The sequence below is a fragment of the Tamandua tetradactyla genome, chromosome 6 (genome assembly GCF_023851605.1).
Source record: "Tamandua tetradactyla isolate mTamTet1 chromosome 6, mTamTet1.pri, whole genome shotgun sequence".
Classification (NCBI taxonomy): domain Eukaryota; kingdom Metazoa; phylum Chordata; class Mammalia; order Pilosa; family Myrmecophagidae; genus Tamandua; species Tamandua tetradactyla.
This window is the reverse complement of record NC_135332.1, coordinates 89,813,007-89,831,999: the sequence shown is the minus strand read 5'-3', so window position 1 is coordinate 89,831,999 and position 18,993 is coordinate 89,813,007. Positions and strand designations below refer to the sequence as shown.

The 18,993-nt window shown below is 38.1% G+C and overlaps 1 protein-coding gene across 7 annotated transcripts in view; it reads right to left on the bottom strand.

The window, feature by feature from the left end:
• Positions 1 to 18,993, bottom strand: part of SPIDR (scaffold protein involved in DNA repair) — a 757,458-nt gene that overhangs the window by 395,565 nt on the left and 342,900 nt on the right. For all 7 annotated transcript variants that reach the window (XM_077166724.1, XM_077166722.1, XM_077166723.1 and 4 more), the window contains one exon: positions 11,681 to 11,906. In XM_077166724.1, the coding sequence (XP_077022839.1) occupies positions 11,681 to 11,906 (226 nt within the window). The remainder of the gene's footprint in view (positions 1 to 11,680; positions 11,907 to 18,993) is intronic.

Sequence of the window (18,993 nt, the reverse complement as noted above, 5' to 3'; positions counted from 1 at the left end):
TCCTGTATCTCATTTGAACTATTGGTTTGTTCCTTTGACTGGGCCATATCTTCAATTTTCCAAGCATGATCCGTTATCTTCTGCTGGCCTCTGGGCATTTAATCAGATTTTCCTGGGTGTGGGACCCAGCAGGTTGAAAGATTTTTCTGTGAAATCCCTGGGCTCTGTTTTTCTTATCCTGCCCAGTAGGTTGCGCTCGTGGCACTCGTCTGTCTGCGGGTCCCACCAGTAAAAGATGCTGTGGCTCCTTTAACTTTGGAAAACTCTCGCTGTAGGGAAGGGTCGCCAGCCGAAGCGGCTTGGGGGAGTGCCAATCCGAATCTCCCAGCCGGCCCCGGGATCCGTGCGTGGGGAGGGTCGCCAGCCTCCATGGCTTGAGGGAGCGCCTGTCCAAATTTCACAGCCGGCCCGGGGCGCCAAGCGTGGTGCGGGGGTGCCGGCTGCCGCGGCTTGTGGGAGTGTCTATCCACCGTTCCTAGCCAGACTGGGAAGCCATGTGTTTGGAAAGGACCCTGGTTGCCGGTCTCCGTGGCTTGGGGAATCTCCGATCCAATTCTCCCAGCTGGTCCAGGGTGCCATGCGTCGGGGGGGGGGGCACCAGCTGCCGCAACTTGAGGGGATCGCCTGTCCAATTCTCCTAGCCGGCCCGGGGAAGGAGGGAGGGAGGGACTCCGGCCGCCTGCCGCCCCGGCCTGGGGAAGCACGCTCCCCTCGGTGATCTCACCGCAGCGGGTTCTCCCAGCCAGTCAGCCATTCCAGAATGGGGTATCTTGTGTTCTTGGTCTCTGTCATGGCTCTGCGAGTTGTTCTGTACCGTTTCTACTTCCCTAGTAGCTGTTCTGGAGGAGGAACTGAGACCTGCGCGTCTTCCTAAGCCGCCATCTTCTCTGGAAGTCCCCATAAGTTTTTATATGTTGCTTTCTCATTTTATTCGTTTTTAGCTATTTACTGATTTTCCTTGTAATTTCTTCTTTGACACACTAATTGTTTAAAAGTGTGTTATTTACCTTCCAGATATTGTGTATTTTCCAGTTGTCTGCCTATTATTCATTTTCAGCATCACCCCATTATAGTCAGAGAACATGCTTTATATAATTTCAATCTTTTAAAATTTATTCGCATTTGTTTTATGACCAAATGTGCTCTACCTTGGGGCTGGATCCATGGGCACTTGAGAAGAATGTATATACTGCAGTATTGGGGTGTGTATTAGTTAGGGTTCTCTAGAGAAACAAAATTAACAGGGAAATTTTTGCAAATAGAAAATTTATAAAAGCGTCTCAGTGACCACGGGAACACAGAGTTCAAAATCTGTAGGGCAGGCTGTGAATCCGATGATTCCCATGGAGGGTCTGGATGAACTCCACAGGAGAGGCTCACCAGCTGAAGTAGGAAGAGAGCCTACCTCTTCTGAATCCTCCTTAAAAAGCTTCCAGTGATTAGACTGAGCATCACTTATTGCAGAAGATACTCCCCTTGGCTGATTACAAATGGAATCAGCTGTGGATGCAGCTGACATGATCATGATTTAATTCTATGAAATGTCCTCATTGCATCAGACAGGCCAGCACTTCCCCAATCAGACAAGCAGGTTCCACCACTTGGTCAAGTTGATACATGAACCTGACCATGACAGGGTACAATGTTCTGTATATGTAGGTTAGGTCCACTTAATTTATCATATTTTTCAGCTGTTTCCTTATTGATCTTCTGACTAGATGGTCTATCTATTGATGAGAGTGGTGTATTGAAGTCTCCAACAATTACTGTTGGAGGTGTCTATTTCTTGGAAATTTTTTCTGATGTCTGGGCATCTGATATTTTAATGTGTTAAACTCTGAATGTTAGTTTTTTCCCACTTGTCAAGGGTTTTATTGTTGGTCGGCTTTGTATTAAGTCTCTTCTCTGATGCGTATTTCAACTTGCCTTGAAACTTTACAGTAGCCCATGTTTCACTTTCAGGTTTTCCGAGCTCTTCTTCATTTGATTCTGGCCTTGGATATGCAGTTCAATTTTTAAGACTGCACTTTTTGTGCAATTGTTTCACCTCCAGGAGAAAGATTCTTTTTCTCTGTTCCTTCTGTATAAAGTCTTGAATCTGTTCAGTTAGTGTGCAGAATTATCTCCCTAGCTCCTTTGATTTTTAAAAAAATTTCTCTCACATGGTGCTTCCTTTTCCTTACACTTTTTCAGTTCTAGGACCAGTCCTATCTTAGTGAAGCTCAGGCCCCTCCCCACTTTTTCTTTCTTTTTGCTTTGAGTTTTTCCTGCTTCTGGGTCATGTCATTATGGTATCCCAGATGAGGTAAATTCTGAAAGGTGGATCAATCCGGAAAAGTCTGTCTTGCATTTAGGTTACCCAGCAAACAGAGACTGGATTGTGTGAGCATACCTCTTATTAACAGCTCTACCTCTTTCTCTTTCTTTTATTCTCTTGGGGTTTTTTTGCATATTGCATGCCTCAGTGGCTTTTGCTCAGCCCTGGGCCTCTGAGATTTGCGTCCTTGTGCCAGGATATGCATGGGATTCTAACTAGCTGCTGTGAGTGGATCTGTAGTCTGCATATACCTGGTCAATGCTGCCTCTGCCTGACTCTCAAGCTGCACGGGACTGAGTGAGACAAGGGGTTTGAACAGGCAGGTATGGGAAGAAAATCCATCACCCAACCTTAGAAATAATTCTTCTATTTCTTCAAACAGTATTGTGTTTGCGGAGTCCTTCTCAAGTCTCTGTCATCCTGCAGAGTTCCAAGCAAGTGGAATTTGTCCTTTTATTAGCTGATTTTGAGGGAAGACTTTTCCAGGGGGTGTCTTACATTGCCATGCTGATGAAGTGCTAAATTTGACCTATTTTATCTAGACTAACTTCAATTAACAGTTGGAGAAAGAAAAACGGTTCTTACTGATAATGCAGAAACTTTTACATTAAGACAGAAAGCATAAATTATTACCTTTCAAAAAAAGATAGTTATCTTTCAAAATACTTCTCATCCATCTTTCCTCCTTGATGAAGTACCTAAAAATACTATTAATATTTCTTTAAATTTAAAAAAATTGACAACAAATATAAATTTACATATGACAAAACATAAAAATTCAGGAAGCTACTAAAGAGGGTGTCAAAAAAGCTTTCCTGGAATACAAGGAAGCAGAGAAACCAGTTTTTTTCACTCACTCACAAAATTGAAATGCTGAGCACAAAATGTGTTCATTTTTATAATAGTCTTTTGATTTACTTTTTTTGCTTAGTAATTGGAAAGTAGCCCAAGAAGATGTGGTGCTGCTGGCACCTTCTCTAGTGATCCTCCCTGCACTTTGTGGATAACATGATATGGCTATAAGAGGAAATAAACATCTATATCACTATTTTAAATTACTACACATTGTAGGAATGTAAAATAACTTATATAATCTATTCTAGGTTGATGGCTAGAATACGATAAAGTCCCAGAAGTAATAGCTCTATATAAAGTGTATTCACATTTTTAGTTTTGTGACATATTGTCAAAGAAAGAACCAACTTACAACCCACTAACATTTGGGAATGAACAGTATCATTTTAACTTTTGCCAAAATGTCTTGCTTTTTATCTTTGATAAGTTGGAGGAATAAATTTTCATGTTTTTATTAATGGTTTCCCCCTTTTCAGGTGATCATTTTGAAAAACTATATCACAAAGTAATCAAATTATATCTAGTTCAGATATTTTCATTTCTATGGGTTTGCACAAATGTCTAAGGATAGCCTTAATATTTATGATCTGGCTTGGTTAACACAGCATTTCATGTTTTCTTTCTAGACAGCATGCTTCATTCACTTCCACTGGGTTGCATGATATACAGAAGCAATAACATCTCAGGTATGATTAAAATGGACAAATACATGATTTCCTTTCACTTTAATTTTTCGATTTACAATCCATTTATGTGGCATAGTAAAAAAATATACCCCAAAAACTTAAGGAAAAGAAGAAAAAATCCAACCAAGTTTAGAAATAGTAATTGACCAATACAATCATGTGGCACCATGTTGGAAGTCCAAATACTATACCAAAATGATGAAAGCAAGCAATCACAAGAGCCCAAAGGATTCAAAATTAAAGGATAACAATGAATTCAATTGTAAGGTCTAAGAAGTCAGTAGGATTTGTAAATTTTGGGTTAATATAAATATTTGTAGATAATTATGATCTAACTTTAACTTCTCATGAGCCCACATGTTTTAGTCACCTAGGCTTGTGAAAGCATGCTGAATGAGGTGGGTCCTAAGTAAAGAAGCCTCATCAAAAGATCCTATGCATAATGGGTCAACATCCATAGGACTGGAATAACTTTAAGAACATGCATTTCTGATATAAACAATTTCAAACAACCACACTCCACCCTCTGGAACACCGAAAGACATGTTTTCTCCATATGCAAAATACATTCATTACATCACAATATCCCAAAAGCCTTAAATTATTTCAGAAACAATGTTTAATTAAAAAAACCATCAAAATCGATTGTAGGGGCGTGGTCTCTCCTGGGGCACAATTCCCCTCCATGTGTAGACTTACGAAAGTTAAAGAGAAAGTTATTTGTTTCCAATATGCAAAAGAGGGACAGGCACAGAATAAACATTTCCATTCCAGAAGGGAAAAATTGAAAGGAAAACAGGGGTCAGGGTCCCGAACAATTCCAAAACCTTGCAGGAAACATTCCATTAGATTTCAAAGTCTGAAAGTCATCTATAGAACAATGTCTTATACTCCAGGCCTGTTGGAATGGTGGCTTTCCAAACTTTTCACCATACTTGTGCAGCAGCCATGCTGTTCCTTAACACTGGGGTGAAAGTTCCACCGTCTGAGAAAACTGGGGGACAGACAGATTTGTAGATGAAAACAGATTCCAGGTAAAATCTTAGAACACTAACTGGTATCCTGATGTGTGCTACCATCAATTCCATTAGCATGGTGAGAAAAGCACCAGATCAGAACCTTCTTATAGGCTACTTTGAAATTCTATTCCATCAATTCATAAATTTACTATTATACTTACAATAAATTTTAATGAGATTAAGTTAAATCTAAGCTCATTGAAATATAAGCAGGTTTACATTAACTTACATATACATCACATATATTCATATGTTAAATACATGATAATTAAATTTTCAAGAACTTCTTTTGAAAAAGATGCTAGAAGATTATAGGCTAAGTTACTAATAGTGGTTTTCTAGGAGAGGTAGAATTACTTCAAGGAATAAGGGTGGTTGGATTCACTTCCAAAGTTATATATTTTGAACTATTTTTATCTTTCACAATACATATATAATATGCTTTCACTTGAAAAAAATAATTTAAAAACAAAAGTAAAAGATTAAGTATAACTAGAAAAGTTCTAAAATATAAACTTAAGGGATGATGAGGGAAATAGGGAAAATGGCCCCTTCTCAGGAAAGAAAATGGCTCAGACCTGCTTGCCCAACTTCCCACATCCTGGTTCTTTGTTTAAGTCCCAATAAGCACAAGCTAAGATATACATTCCTCTAGGCTGGTCCATTTTCCTGAATTCACGTCCACAAGGGGGTTGCAACTGTAACCTTGGACCTTCCTAAGGGAAGGTCGTGTCTCTTTCTAATTGGATTAGCTTTTGCACTCAATGGTCCTGTATCTTCCTAATCAGATTACCTCTTTCACACTTCAAGACTGTAAGCCCACAACTCCCAACCAATGGGGGACAGGTGAGCAGGGGGAAGAGGCAATTGCCTCAGGGGGCCTATGAAATCTTTGTTACTGTGCATTGGTAGTGCACTCACCTGCTTCCCCTTATCTAGTAGGTGCACTTTCTCATGAGAAAGAAATAAAACAGTGGCTGTCTCTGGTTTAACCTCTTGTCTTCAGAAATCTTCTTTTGGGTAGATGACTCTCATCCCACTCAATGAGTAAACGCACCAAATATTAGAAGACTATACAAAGTATAAAACTTAAAATAGAGTGATATACCAGCATATGCATTTATAGTTTTGTTAAAAGAACTAGCAATAGTCCAAAAACATATGAGGGAATTTAGTATCTGATGAACATCAGATCATTGAAAGTCTATGGAGAAAAGATGGAATATTCAATAAAGGATACTGGGACACTTGAGTAGCCATTTGGAAAAAAATAAAATTGCATTCCCTACTTCATGCCTTACATAAAGATAAATTCCAGATGGGTCAAGCTTCAAATGCAAAACTTTTAAAAAAGCAATAAAGTACTAGAATAAAGCATAGGTTTAATTTTTAAAAACTCTCACACTGAAGAAGCTCTTTCTATCTTATTTGATACAAAATCCAGAAGCTATAAAAGTTGGATAAACTCAAATCATAGAAAAAGAAAATCACTGCTTATCACAAACAAATAACAAAACAAAATCCTTCCCCTTAAAGAAGTCAAAAGACAAATGACAAACTGAAAAAAATTAATTACAATGTATATAACTGACAAAGAGCTATTTCTATCATTTATGAAGAGCTCATACAAACCACTAACATAAAGACTAACAATCCAGGAGAATAAAGATCACAAGTTATCAAAAGACATTTCACAGAAAATAAGATACAAATAGTTCTTAAACACTGGAACAGATGCCTAAACCCATTTTGAAGGAAGAGAAATGTACATTACAATGATAAAAACAAAAACATTCAAGTTCTTGAAAAAATTAAATGGGAGGGGAAATTTCATACTAAAGGTATAGAGATCTGGAGGATGGAAGATGATGAAGGAACCTACACAATGGTTCTGAGTTTATCTTTAACTGCTTACTTAAAGAAAAGATCTATGTCAAGAGTCAGGGATCCAAAGCCCGTCAATGTTTCTAAGGCTAGTTGCATATTCTTCTTGTGTTTTCTGTGGCTCACTGTAAAAAATGTCAGCATGGCTTGATTTAACACTTTGTTGAAGTACAATAAAATACAACATAAACTGCAATTGATTACTGAGTTTTGCCATAAGTTTTCAGAAAGGACTTCAAATAAAATAGCAAAAGAACACAAGGGATTATGGTAACAAAGTCAAAGACTACTAGGGCAATGCAATTTACTACATGTCAGGGACCTTCTGAGCAGCTTCAGGGTTTAATACGTGAGCAAACCAGTCAAAACCCTAGCAGCATGGAGGCACACAATAAGTAAATTAACAAATTTAGCATGTGAGATGGTGTTAATCAAAATAGAAAAATAAAACAAGACAGGAAAACAGAAAGTGTAAGGTGGATATGGTTTCCAAATTTAGACATAAAATGCAGGGAAGGTCTCCTTTAGAAGGTGTGCTGGTTTGAAAGGATGTATGTACCCTAGAAAAGCCATGTTTTAATCAAAATCTCATTTCATAAAGGTAGAATAATCCCAAACTGTAAATTTGAAGATGTAATCAGATCATCTCCCTGGAGATGTGATTTAATCAAGACTGGTTGTTAAAATGGATTAGGTGATGACATGTCTCCACCCATTTGGATGGGTCTTGATAAATTTCTGGAGTCCTATAAAAGAGGAGAAATTTTGGAGAATGAAGGAGATTCAGAGAGAGCAGAGAATGCTGCAGCACCACGAAGCAGAGGACCCACTAGCCAGCACTTTGGAGATGAAGAAGGAAAATGCCTCCTGGGGAAACCAGGAGAGAAAGCTAGCAGATGACGCCATGCTCGCCATGTGCCCTTCCAGCCAAGAGAGAAACCATGACTGTGTTCACCATGTGCCTTCTCACTTGAGAGAGAAACCCTGAACTTCATCGGCCTTCTTGAACCAAGGTATCTTTCCCTGGAAGGATATCTTTGATTGGACATTACTACAGACTTGTTTTAATTGGGACATTTTCTCAGCCTTAGAACTTTAAACTAGCAACTTATTAAATTCCCTTTTTTAAAAGTCATTCCGTTTCTGGTATATTGCCATTCCGGCAGCTAGAAACTAGAACAGAAGGTAACACCTGAGTAAATGCCTAAGGTAGGTGAGAAAACAGTGAACAATGGTGAAGGAGGGGAGGGAGGTAAGGATGGGCAGTGTTCTAGTTTGCTAGCTGCCGGAATGCAATACACCAGAAACAGAATGGCTTTTAAAAGGGGTGATTTAATGAATTGCTAGTTTACAGTTCTAAGGCCGAGAAAATGTCCCAATTACAACAAGGCTATAGTAATGTCCAATCAAACGTATCCAGGGGAACATACCTTGGTTCAAGAAGGCCAATGAAGTTCAGGGTTTCTCTCTCAAGTGAGATGGCACATGGCAAACACAGTCAGGGCTTCTCTCTCAGCTGGAAGGGCACATGGCAAATACGGCGTCATCTGCTAGCTTTCTCTCCTGGCTTCCTATTTCATGAAGCTCCCCGGGAGGTATTTTCCTTCTTCATCTCCAAAGGTCACTGGCTGGTGGACTCTCTGCTTCGTGGTGCTGCAGCATTCTCTGCCCTCTCTGAGTCTCTCATTCTCCAAAATGTTTCCTCTTTTATAGGACTTCAGAAACTAATCAAGACCCACTCAAATGGGTGGAGACATGTCATCCCCTAATCCAGTTTAACAACCATTTTTAACTAAATCACATCAACCAGGGAGATGATCTCATTACAGTTTCGAACATACAGTATTGAATAGAGATTATTCTACCTTTATGAGATGGGATTTATATTAAAACATGGCTTTTCTTAGGGGGCATACTTCCTTTCAAACCAGCACAGGCAGAAACATTTGAGAATCAGTAAGGCATCCAGTATGGCCAACCTAGAACTGTGAAGGACCATGGGAGCAGGAGGGGATTTCCTAGTTTCAGGAGGACTTTGCTTAGAGTTCTGGCTTTTACTCTATATGAGGAGTGTTGCTCCTGGGCAGCTTGGAGCCAAAGAGTGATGTTCTAGTTTGTTAGCTGCCAGAATGCAACATACCAGAAACGACTTTTAAAAGGGGGTACTTAACAGTTGCTAGTTTATACTTTCAAGGCTGAGAAAATGTCCTAATTTAATTAAAACAACTCTATAGAAACATCCAATCTAAGGCATCCAGCGAACGGTACCTTGGTTCAAAAAGGCCGATGAAGTTCAGGGTTTCTCTATCATCTGGAAGGGCACATGGTGAACACGGTGTCATCTGCTAGCTTCTTCTCCTGGCTTCCTGTTTCATGAAGCTCCCTGGGAGGCATTTTCCTTCTTCAGCTCCAAAGGTTGTTGGCTGGTGGACTCTGCTTCTCGTAGCTGTATTGTTCTGCTCTCTCAGAATTTCTCATTCTCCAAAATGATTCCTCTTTTATAGGACTTCAGAAACTAATCAAGACCCACCCAAATGGGTGGACACATGCCTCTACCTAATCCAGTTTAACAACCACCCTTGATTAAATCACATCTCCAGGCAGATGATCTAATTACAGTTTCAAACATACATTACTGAATAGGGATTAGGAGAAATGGCTGCCTTTACAAAATGGGATTAGGATTAAAACATGGCTTTTCTAGGGTACATACATCATTTCAAACCAGCACAAGTGATATGATCTGACACATGCCAATTTTAACAGCTTCACTTCTCCTATTAGTTTGAGAAGAGAGATAGGATTAAAACACAGCTTTTCTAGGGTACATACATCATTTCAAACCAGCACAAGTGATATGATCTGACATATGCCAATTTTAACAGCTTCACTTCTCCTATTAGTTTGAGAAGAGAGAGAAGAAGGGCAAAGACAAAAGCAGGGGTCTAGTTAAGAAACTATGGCAAGATAGAGAAGAGAGATGGGTATAAGCTGGAAAAGGTCATAACAGCAGAGGTGGTAGAAGGCTGGACTCTGCATGGTCTGAAGAGAAGGTTTGGCATATTCTGACAGGGAAATTGTCGACTATGAACAAAAGAAGAGTCAAGGATATCTGGAGGGACAGGACAGAGAAGACGTTCAAGAAGGAAGATCAGGAGCCTAATTTTTCAGGGCCCATCAGATCAACTAGTGACAATGTAGGAGAGGCAGTAAGGTGTGTGACTGGTGATTCCAGAAGAGGGGGAAGCTGGAGATACAAATTTGGGAGTTATCAAGTATATAGTTGTACTTTAAAGGTGTCTGACTCAATAAAATGACCAGTGGAGTGAGAAGAGGTCCAGGGCTGTGTTCTGTGGTACTCAGTATATAGAAGGCAGAGGGACCAGGTGAAATCAGAGAAAGAAACAGAAGGAAAAATAGGAGAGGTGGGAAACAAAAACCTGGAATGTGTACTCGGGGAGTACATGTGAGGAGATCACCATGTGGAGGTCTCTGAAGACCCTGGGCAATGTGACTTCGAGATGTGCTGGGACCAAAGCCCGACAAAACGTGTTCAAGAAAGAATGGGGGTGGGGGAGGTTGAAGTGCATTAGTAACACTATGAGGCATTTTGTTGTAAAGGAAAAGAGAAAAAAGAAATAATAGGAAGACTATAAGGGGTGTCAAGATAAATTTAAAATTTTTTAAGATAATAAAAAATAATGGCACAATTACAGGATGATGGAAAGGTTCAGAAAGAACTGATGGCATGGTATTCCTGAGTCACCTAGGCAGAATGTAAGAGTTGATAATGAACATTGTCCATAATATCCCCAAACTGAAAACACCCAAATACATACAGAAGAATAGAGGAATTAGCTGTGGCCAGAGGGCAAAGCAGGGGGCATGGTCCCAGGTGCAGAGTACCTTCATTTCTTAGACTGGGTAGCTATTACACACATATTCCCTTCGATTATTCACTGAAATGTACACTTATCAGCTGTATGCATCTTTTTTTTTTTTTTTTTTAACATGGACAGGCACCAAGAATTGAACCCGGGTCCTCTGGCATGGCAGGCAAGCATTCTTGCCTGCTGAGCCACCGTGGCCCGCCCAGCTGTATGCATCTTATGCTTCAATAAAAATGTATTAAAAATAAAATAATAATACAAGTTATTCTCTGATATCCTCAGCCCATTAGAGCTTACAGAGAAGTTAACGGTTACTTGCTATGGACACAATAAAAAGATGCCTTCTTGGGAGGGAAGTTTAATCAAAAGATCTCTAAGTTGATTCCAACACTAAGATGAATGAAACTTTTCAAAATTGCCAATAAGTAAAATTAGCTCTTCAAAGAAGGCTGCTTGAAATTTCCCTCAAAGTTAGTAAGATTTTCTTTTTTTCCTGATGAAAATTAGTATCCCATGTTGAAGTAAGCAAACATGATATGTCTCACAATAATTTCTGATCCATTAAACAAAACCATTTATTCTCCTTGGAAATCAAACCTTACTGTGTTTTAATTCATATTTTTTTACCTCCAACTTTCCAAAGTGATTAGCAAAAATATTAAATTAAATATTAAATCTTATCATATAATGTCTTTTATTAAATTTTATTAAATTTATTAAATTGTTTTTCTAAGAAGGGTAAAAGCAAAACCAGCCAGATCTTATAACATAACACAACATTTAGGCATGAAATTTTGGTATGGTTATTCCCCCCGCCCCCCCAAGTTATCAAAAGCCTGCTGCCAGAAGTAGAAACAAGTCACTAAAACAGTTTACTGACTCTGTTATATGAAACCTAAGTCAAATCCTGTTTTCCTTCCCTTGGCATTTCTCTATAATAAAGTGACAAAAATGTTCCCGATAAAAGTATCTTTTCTTATGAAACAAACTCATACTTGGTGATTGCCAGAGAGGGTTTTTTGTACTCACCAGGGTGGGTAGATGTGTATAATGTCCTGGGGATGCCCTTTGAGGTGACTTGCAGTCTCCCTGGTGAAGAGAACCTTTAGACAAGCCCTGGGGATGGGGTTGGGGGCCGTACTTTGGTCAGGGCTGCTGATCTGCTGTCTTGCCAACTGCTCACAGAGAGCTACCTGCATGGTGCATTCCTCATGCATTTCAAGAATTCTCACAATTAGCACACCAGAGTTTCTACCTACAAGTCGAAGAACAGAACAAAAGCAAAAATGAAGTCCAAAAGACATATGGTTCAAGTGAGAATAAAGTGTCATGAAAAACGATCCATACTGATATCTCCCTTCACCTGAAGAAAACAGTCTACATGCTTTTCAAAAGTACAGACTCTATCAGTCATGGTCACTGTGACACCTTTCATTAATCAAACAGACCTGCATGTTGCATTTAATGTATATATTTTAAGAAAGATTAAACAGTCTTTTATTTATTTTCATAAAGAAACAAACTCTGTTTATGGAAAACTCAAATCCATCATTTTACAAAGCATGTTTCCACTCCCAAACATGAACCCTTTTGGTAGTACAGCCAATTGTTAACCCCCTCTTTGTCTCTTATACATCCCCCTCCACCTCATTACCTGGATTAACTACTCTGAAATCATGCAGTATTACTATTCAAATGAACATAAAAGTTAAAATTTAAGGATTCATGTGACCGCTGGGCATTAGTTAGGGCTCTAGATTTAAAGGGGTAGAACTTGATCTGGATTTGAGCCTAGTACTGGCTCTCTCATTAAGTTGACCAGAAGAAACTCTTCCTTCCCTTTGAAATCCTCAAATACCTTACTTGTACTTGTCTTTTTCACAACAATCTCCTCATTTTTAAAATGAAGACCACTGCAAGGAACAGCAAAGAAGGAATGCTAGGGCTTGGCTCTCACCCCCTCACAAGGCAGCAATACCACTGTCCTCACTGCTGTTTGTATTAACTGTTCCAGACATCTTCACATCTAACTCTAGCCTCAAATCCCACAGCTCTATTCAAGCAACTATATGTTGTGTGTGCTATGAGATCATGAAAAACAACTATGCTTTCAGGTAGTGCATTACCACATTCTGGTGAACTTCCCCTCAGCAGAACTTTCCTCCCACCCTGCAGAGTCAGTCACCCCATGAATGCTCTCCTGTAACTTACATTCACTGAGACTTTAATGCACAGAACAAATAACTTCCTCTACTCTACCACAAACTTGAGGAGTACAAAGATTATGCTATACATGGACCAGTACCAATCAAGACCTATGAACAGACTGACCTTAATACAAATGGGTGCAGAGGACTCAGGGGCTGCTTAACCAGTCTTGAGTTTACTGCCAACCAGGAGGTTTCTGACCCTTTTCCTTTACATCAATTATACTTAGTATGTATACCCAATGAATACAAATTCTCAGCAATAAATCCAGCCCTGGCACTATGGGATCAACAATTCCATCAGTGAATGTAAGGTACAGGGAAGCATTCATGGGGTGACTGACTCTGCAGGGTGGGAGGGTGTTATTTGAATAACACATAATAATTTTATGTGTTATTCAAATAAAGCTCCAAAGAGAAAATTAAACAAATTATACATTCCAAAATCAAGCTGAAGTGACTTTTTATTTATTCACTGGTTATAACACTGTTTTTCCCACTAAAAAAAACAGTGAGTTGAACTATATTTATTTGCACATATTTATACCAACTTTTCTTTTCAGAAGTTATAACTATGCCCGATTTTACCAATAATTCTCAAACACCTAGCAATGCTTTGCTTCCTTGAGTATCCACTAGTATGTCACTGTTGAATAACTGATTGCATTACTAATGCTTGGTAAATCAAAATTTTAATCTATGATTAAATGTTGTAATCTCTGTCAGATTCAATTTACAGATGATTTCAGGATAAAACTCATGGAGGTCCAAGCAGGAGATCTGGATTACAATACCTGAAAATAAAACTCTGGAGAAATTCACATCCTTACCTTGTAAACAGCGCAGTTAATTTTGATTTAAATTTCATGCTTCCCCATTAAATTTTAACTTATCTGGTAATGATGAGCAGACACATTTCTTAACCACAAGTACTTACTGAACTGTAAACAATTGTGCTTTCACTTCTTGATTCTACTTTTTTTTGCCTTTTCACCCAGTTATTTAAAAGATTCTTCGAGCAAAGCCACAATAATTGTAAGCATGAAATATAAATCTGAAACCTAATTGTTTAAACAAGAAATCTACAGAAGACAAGGCTGACCAGGCAATCCCCATACCCATCACAAACCCTTCCTTGAGCATTTTGACACAGGGGACCTCGCCTTGCCACTTCCACCCAGCACTTTAGAGTGACTCCAGAGGGACTCTATACTTCAAGGTGCTGGTCTGGGCTTTCCTGGAGAGGTGACTGGTAACTGAAGGCAACAGTTTTTAAGAAACCCAGGTAAGAAAAAAGCATAAAAAGGCTCCAGTAAGACAATAGATATCTAAGCAAAGTTAATGCAAAACCAAACAATAGGGCATTAGTACATGTTAAATTTTCAAAGAGGGGCCCTTCTAGGACTATCGACTATCTAATATGCAAACAGACATGGCTGATCAGCTATATTTCCACTCTGATTATCCAGAAAGAAATTCTTTACTCAATAATTTAAAATGCCTTATTTCATAACACTATAGATAAGATTTTTGGTTCAGAAAACTACTTAAATGTCCAAAAATGACACCAAAGACAATAAAAGAGGAAGTTAGAAAGAAACGAAATGGATATATAAAGGCCTATATTTTTATAAATATAGTATCACTCAAAAATAAATGAGGCTGGGGCAGTGCAATGGTGGTTCAGTGGCAAGAGTTCTCGCTTGCCGAACTGGAGACCTGGGTTTGATTCCTGGGGCCTGACCACACCAAAAACAAACCAAAAACCCTAATAATAATAATAATAAATGAGTTTGGAAAAATTTCAAGAACCGATGATATAAAATAGCAGATCACTAATTACAGTGGTTAGTACTATAGATTTCAGAAGCTTATAAGCCCACCCTCTCTAAATAATCCTGACGAACGCCAGAACTGATCTGCACATCTATACATGAAACATCTCCACTGCAAGCACAGCACACTGTGAAACAATGCAAAAAAAAAAAGTTAAAATACATTTACTGATGAACTCATAGAATCTAGATTGTCCATACTGCTATTTTATCCCTTATACTTACTTCAATATCAGTATCTCAAACCATCCCCTTACATAATGGCGCTCAACAAAGGATACTGCAAGGAACTTCTAATTCATCAGGTAAGTCACTTTAGTTTGGGTCAAAACAGCAAAAATCGATTGCTAATATATGTGCCAACAGATATGTAGCAAATTTCCAGCTATTAAACAAAAGTAGGTATCTTAGTCTTGGGAGCTGGAGCCTCCGAAAGGTATTTCAACTAATACAAACAGGGAAGACAGAGAAAGAGAAGAGAAAATAGTTGAAGGATTAATATGAAATGATTTTGGTAATCAAAGCACAGTATAACCATCACCATAGGCGTGCCTCTCCTGAAAGCCATGTAATGAGAGATCACTGAGTTCAAATCACGGAAAAATGCAAAGGAAGTAAAAGACCCATGTGGAACATACTCTTTGAGACCAAAGGAAGAAAAGTTTATTTGGTCTGGAACTGAAATTTTCTGTTGCATATAATCTAACCCAACCTATCTGTATAGTTCATTTGAATAACTGAAACACAGGAAGCCCAGAAGAAGAAAGAGGTCCTTTAATCCTGTATAGATTATTGTAATGCTTGGATACATCCTATAGTATATTAACCAGATAATCAAAAGCATTGGCAAAGTTCCTTGAGGAATGGGAGAAAGAATATGGAACTATTAAACCTTACCATCTGGGAATCCCGATACTGTACCAAACTTTAGGAATACCCAAATCAATAGGCCATGTCCTCGATCCTAAGGTTTACTCGTGTGAAATTTATGTAGGTAGCAGAGAAGCTTAGACTACCTATACGCATGTCTAAGAGTTACTTCTGGAGGACCTCTGTTGTTGCTCAGATGTGGCCTCACTCTCTGTAAGCCCAACTCTGCAAGTGAAATCATTGCCCTCCCCACTGTGTGGGACGACATCCAAGGGTGAAAATCTCCTTGGTGACATGGGAGATGACTCTCAGCAATAAATCCAGCCCTGGCACTGTGGGATCAACAATTCCATCCTGACCAAAAGGGGGGAAAGAAGTATAAAGTATCAGTGGCAGAGACAGTTCAAATAGAGTTGAGAGGCTACTCTAGAGGTTGTCTTAAACAAGCTACAGTTAGACCTTGCACCTATTGTAATCTGCCAAACCCTAATCAGGACCATTACAGCCAATTCTAAAGAATACCTAGGGCAATATATAAGATTCCACAAGGGTTCCATGCACTAGAGTTCCAGAAACCTACAACCTCCAGATGGGTCCCTGGAGAAGATAAGCCCTGAAACCTAGAGGGCCCAGCCTCTCCATAACAACATTAGTTCCATCTCCCTACCCCACTTTAGTAACAGACCCTTCCAACATGAAAAATTCAGAATGGCCATAGCCCAAACACCCCTTAAGAGAGGGATGGAAAGATCAAATGTGATGGTGGAGTTATACAGTGAAGATAGGATTTAACAAATAAATATAAATGCTGAATAATTAAATTGATATCTCTTTTAGTTTCCAGTATCTTAGAGAAAATAGAAGTAAAAACCTAAAATTATGGAATTGCAACCCATGTCAAACTCTGAAATATGTTTTACAACTAAATTGTGCTGTTGTGCTTTGAAATTTATTGCTTTTTTGTATATGTTATTTTTTACAAAAAAAAGAAGGAAAAAAAGTCAATTGTAAGGATCAAAAATTTTACGCCTTCTAGTCTCCTATATTATGGAGTAGCTAAAACGAAAAATCTGAGAGGATCATATGGTAGCCCAGGACAAACTCTGGGACTGTCCTGTAACTACTTGTTGAAGAGCACAGGGAAAAGCATTGGTTTTTTATTTCTTTGCTTTGTGTATATGCTATACTATACAATAAAAAAGTTAAAAAAAAAAAAAAAAAGACCCATGTGGATACAAAGTTAAACATGCTAAAGAAGTACTTTTACATGGGAACAATATTCATGGCAAAGTAACACAGCCACAAAGATTTTCTTTTATTGTTAATTTATTACTTTTTATTGTGGTAACATATACAACATCAAATCTCCCATTTTAATCACTTTCAAGTGTACAATTCAGTGGTATTAACTACACTCACAATGTTGGGCTCCTATTACTACCATCCATTACTAAAACTTTTTATCATTACAAGTAGAAACTCTATACCTATTTTACTCAATGAACTTTAAAAAATATATATTTTTATTGAGGTATCTTCAAACACACACAGTCCATCCAAAGTACACAATCAATGGCTCACAATATCATCACATAGGTGTGCATTCATCGTCATGATCATTTTTAGAACATTTGCATCACACCAGAAAAATAAAAAGAAAAAACTCCTACATCCCATACCACTTACCTCTCCCTCTCATTAACCATTAGTTTGTCAATCTATCCAATTATTTTTTACTCCTTATACCCAAACTATCATATATTTATTTTTGTCCTTATTTTTTACTCATCTGTCCATACTTTGAATAAAAGGAGCATCAGACACAGGGTTTTCAAAATCACATGGTTACACTGTAAAAGCTATATAGTTATATAACTGTCTTCAAGAAATAAGGCCACTGGAATAGTTCAACAGTTTTAGGCACTTCCCTCTAGCCACGCCAATACACTACAAACTGAAAAGAGATATCTATATAATGTATAGGAATAACTTCCAAGATAACCTCTCCACTGTTTGAAATCTCTCAGCTACTGAAACTTTATTTTGTCTCATTTCTCTCTTACCACATTTTGGTCAAGAAGATGCTCTCAATCCCTTGATGCTGGGTATTGGCTGATCCCTGGGAGTTCTGTCCCACATGGCCAGGGAGAGTTACACCCATGGAAGTCATGTCCCATATCAGGGGAAGGGCAGTGAATTCACCTGACAAGTTAGCTTAGAGAAAGAGACCATATTGGAGCAACAAAAGAGGTTCTCCGGGGTGACACTCAGTCACAATCACAAGCAGGCTTCATCCCTATGAAGGGATGAACCCAAGATCGAGGCTCAGCCTACTGAATGGGTTGTCCCCACTGTTTGTGAGGAATTACCTAGATGGGGAAGTTTAACATTTCTTTCTATTTCTCCAGTCCGCCAAAGGGACTTTGCAATGCATCGGGGCATCACACCAACCTGTACAAACCAATAAGATCTCCTGCCCTATTCAAGATTCCATGTAATTATGGTGCTCGAATAAACTGACCACACAAGTTAAATTAGATAATGCGCTACCTAAAATATAGATTTTATACCAAATAAACATCTCTTCCTTTGGTCTCACGTAGAAGTTTTAAAATCACACAGATTTTTTTGAGTGCTATTATTATTATATAATAATAGCAAAATTATAATTATTTTATATTTATAATATATAAATAATTATAAAAATGATTATAGCAAAATTCATTGATTTTCTGGTCTTACAGTCCAGATCATTCAATTTTATTCACCAAATGGAGACCAGAGAAAAATAAAGTTGGGGATTAGAATCGAAGATTAGCAGTAATAGAAGGGATCTGAGAGATCACCCCATCCATATTACATAGATTTTTTTAAAACTCTTTTTATTGTGAAATGTAACATATATTAAAAAAGGCAATAAATTCCCAAATACATTTTAACAAGTAGTTATAAAATAGATTTTAAAGTTTGCTATGGGTTACAGTTACAAGATTTTTAGTTTTTTCTTCTAGCTGCTCCAAAACACTGGAGACCAAAAGAAATATCAATATAATGATTCAGCAGTCATACTCATTTGTTAAATTCAGTTTTTCTGTTGTATTGTAATTACACAAATGTAAGTAAATTATAATTATGCAGAGAACTACAAATATGTATACAGTTTACTTAGCAAACCACAGTTATATTCCTCCTTCTCTTTTTTTGTGAAAAATAACATATATACAAAAAAGCAATTAATTACAAAGTACACTGCAACAATTAGTTGTAGAACAGATTTCAGAGTTTGGTTGGGTTACAATTCCACAATTTTAAGTTTTTACTTCTAGCTGCTCTAAGGTACTGGAGACTAGAAGAAATATCAATATGATTCAGTAATCATGCTCATTTGTTAAACCATACCTTCTCTGTATAACTCCACCATCACCTCTGA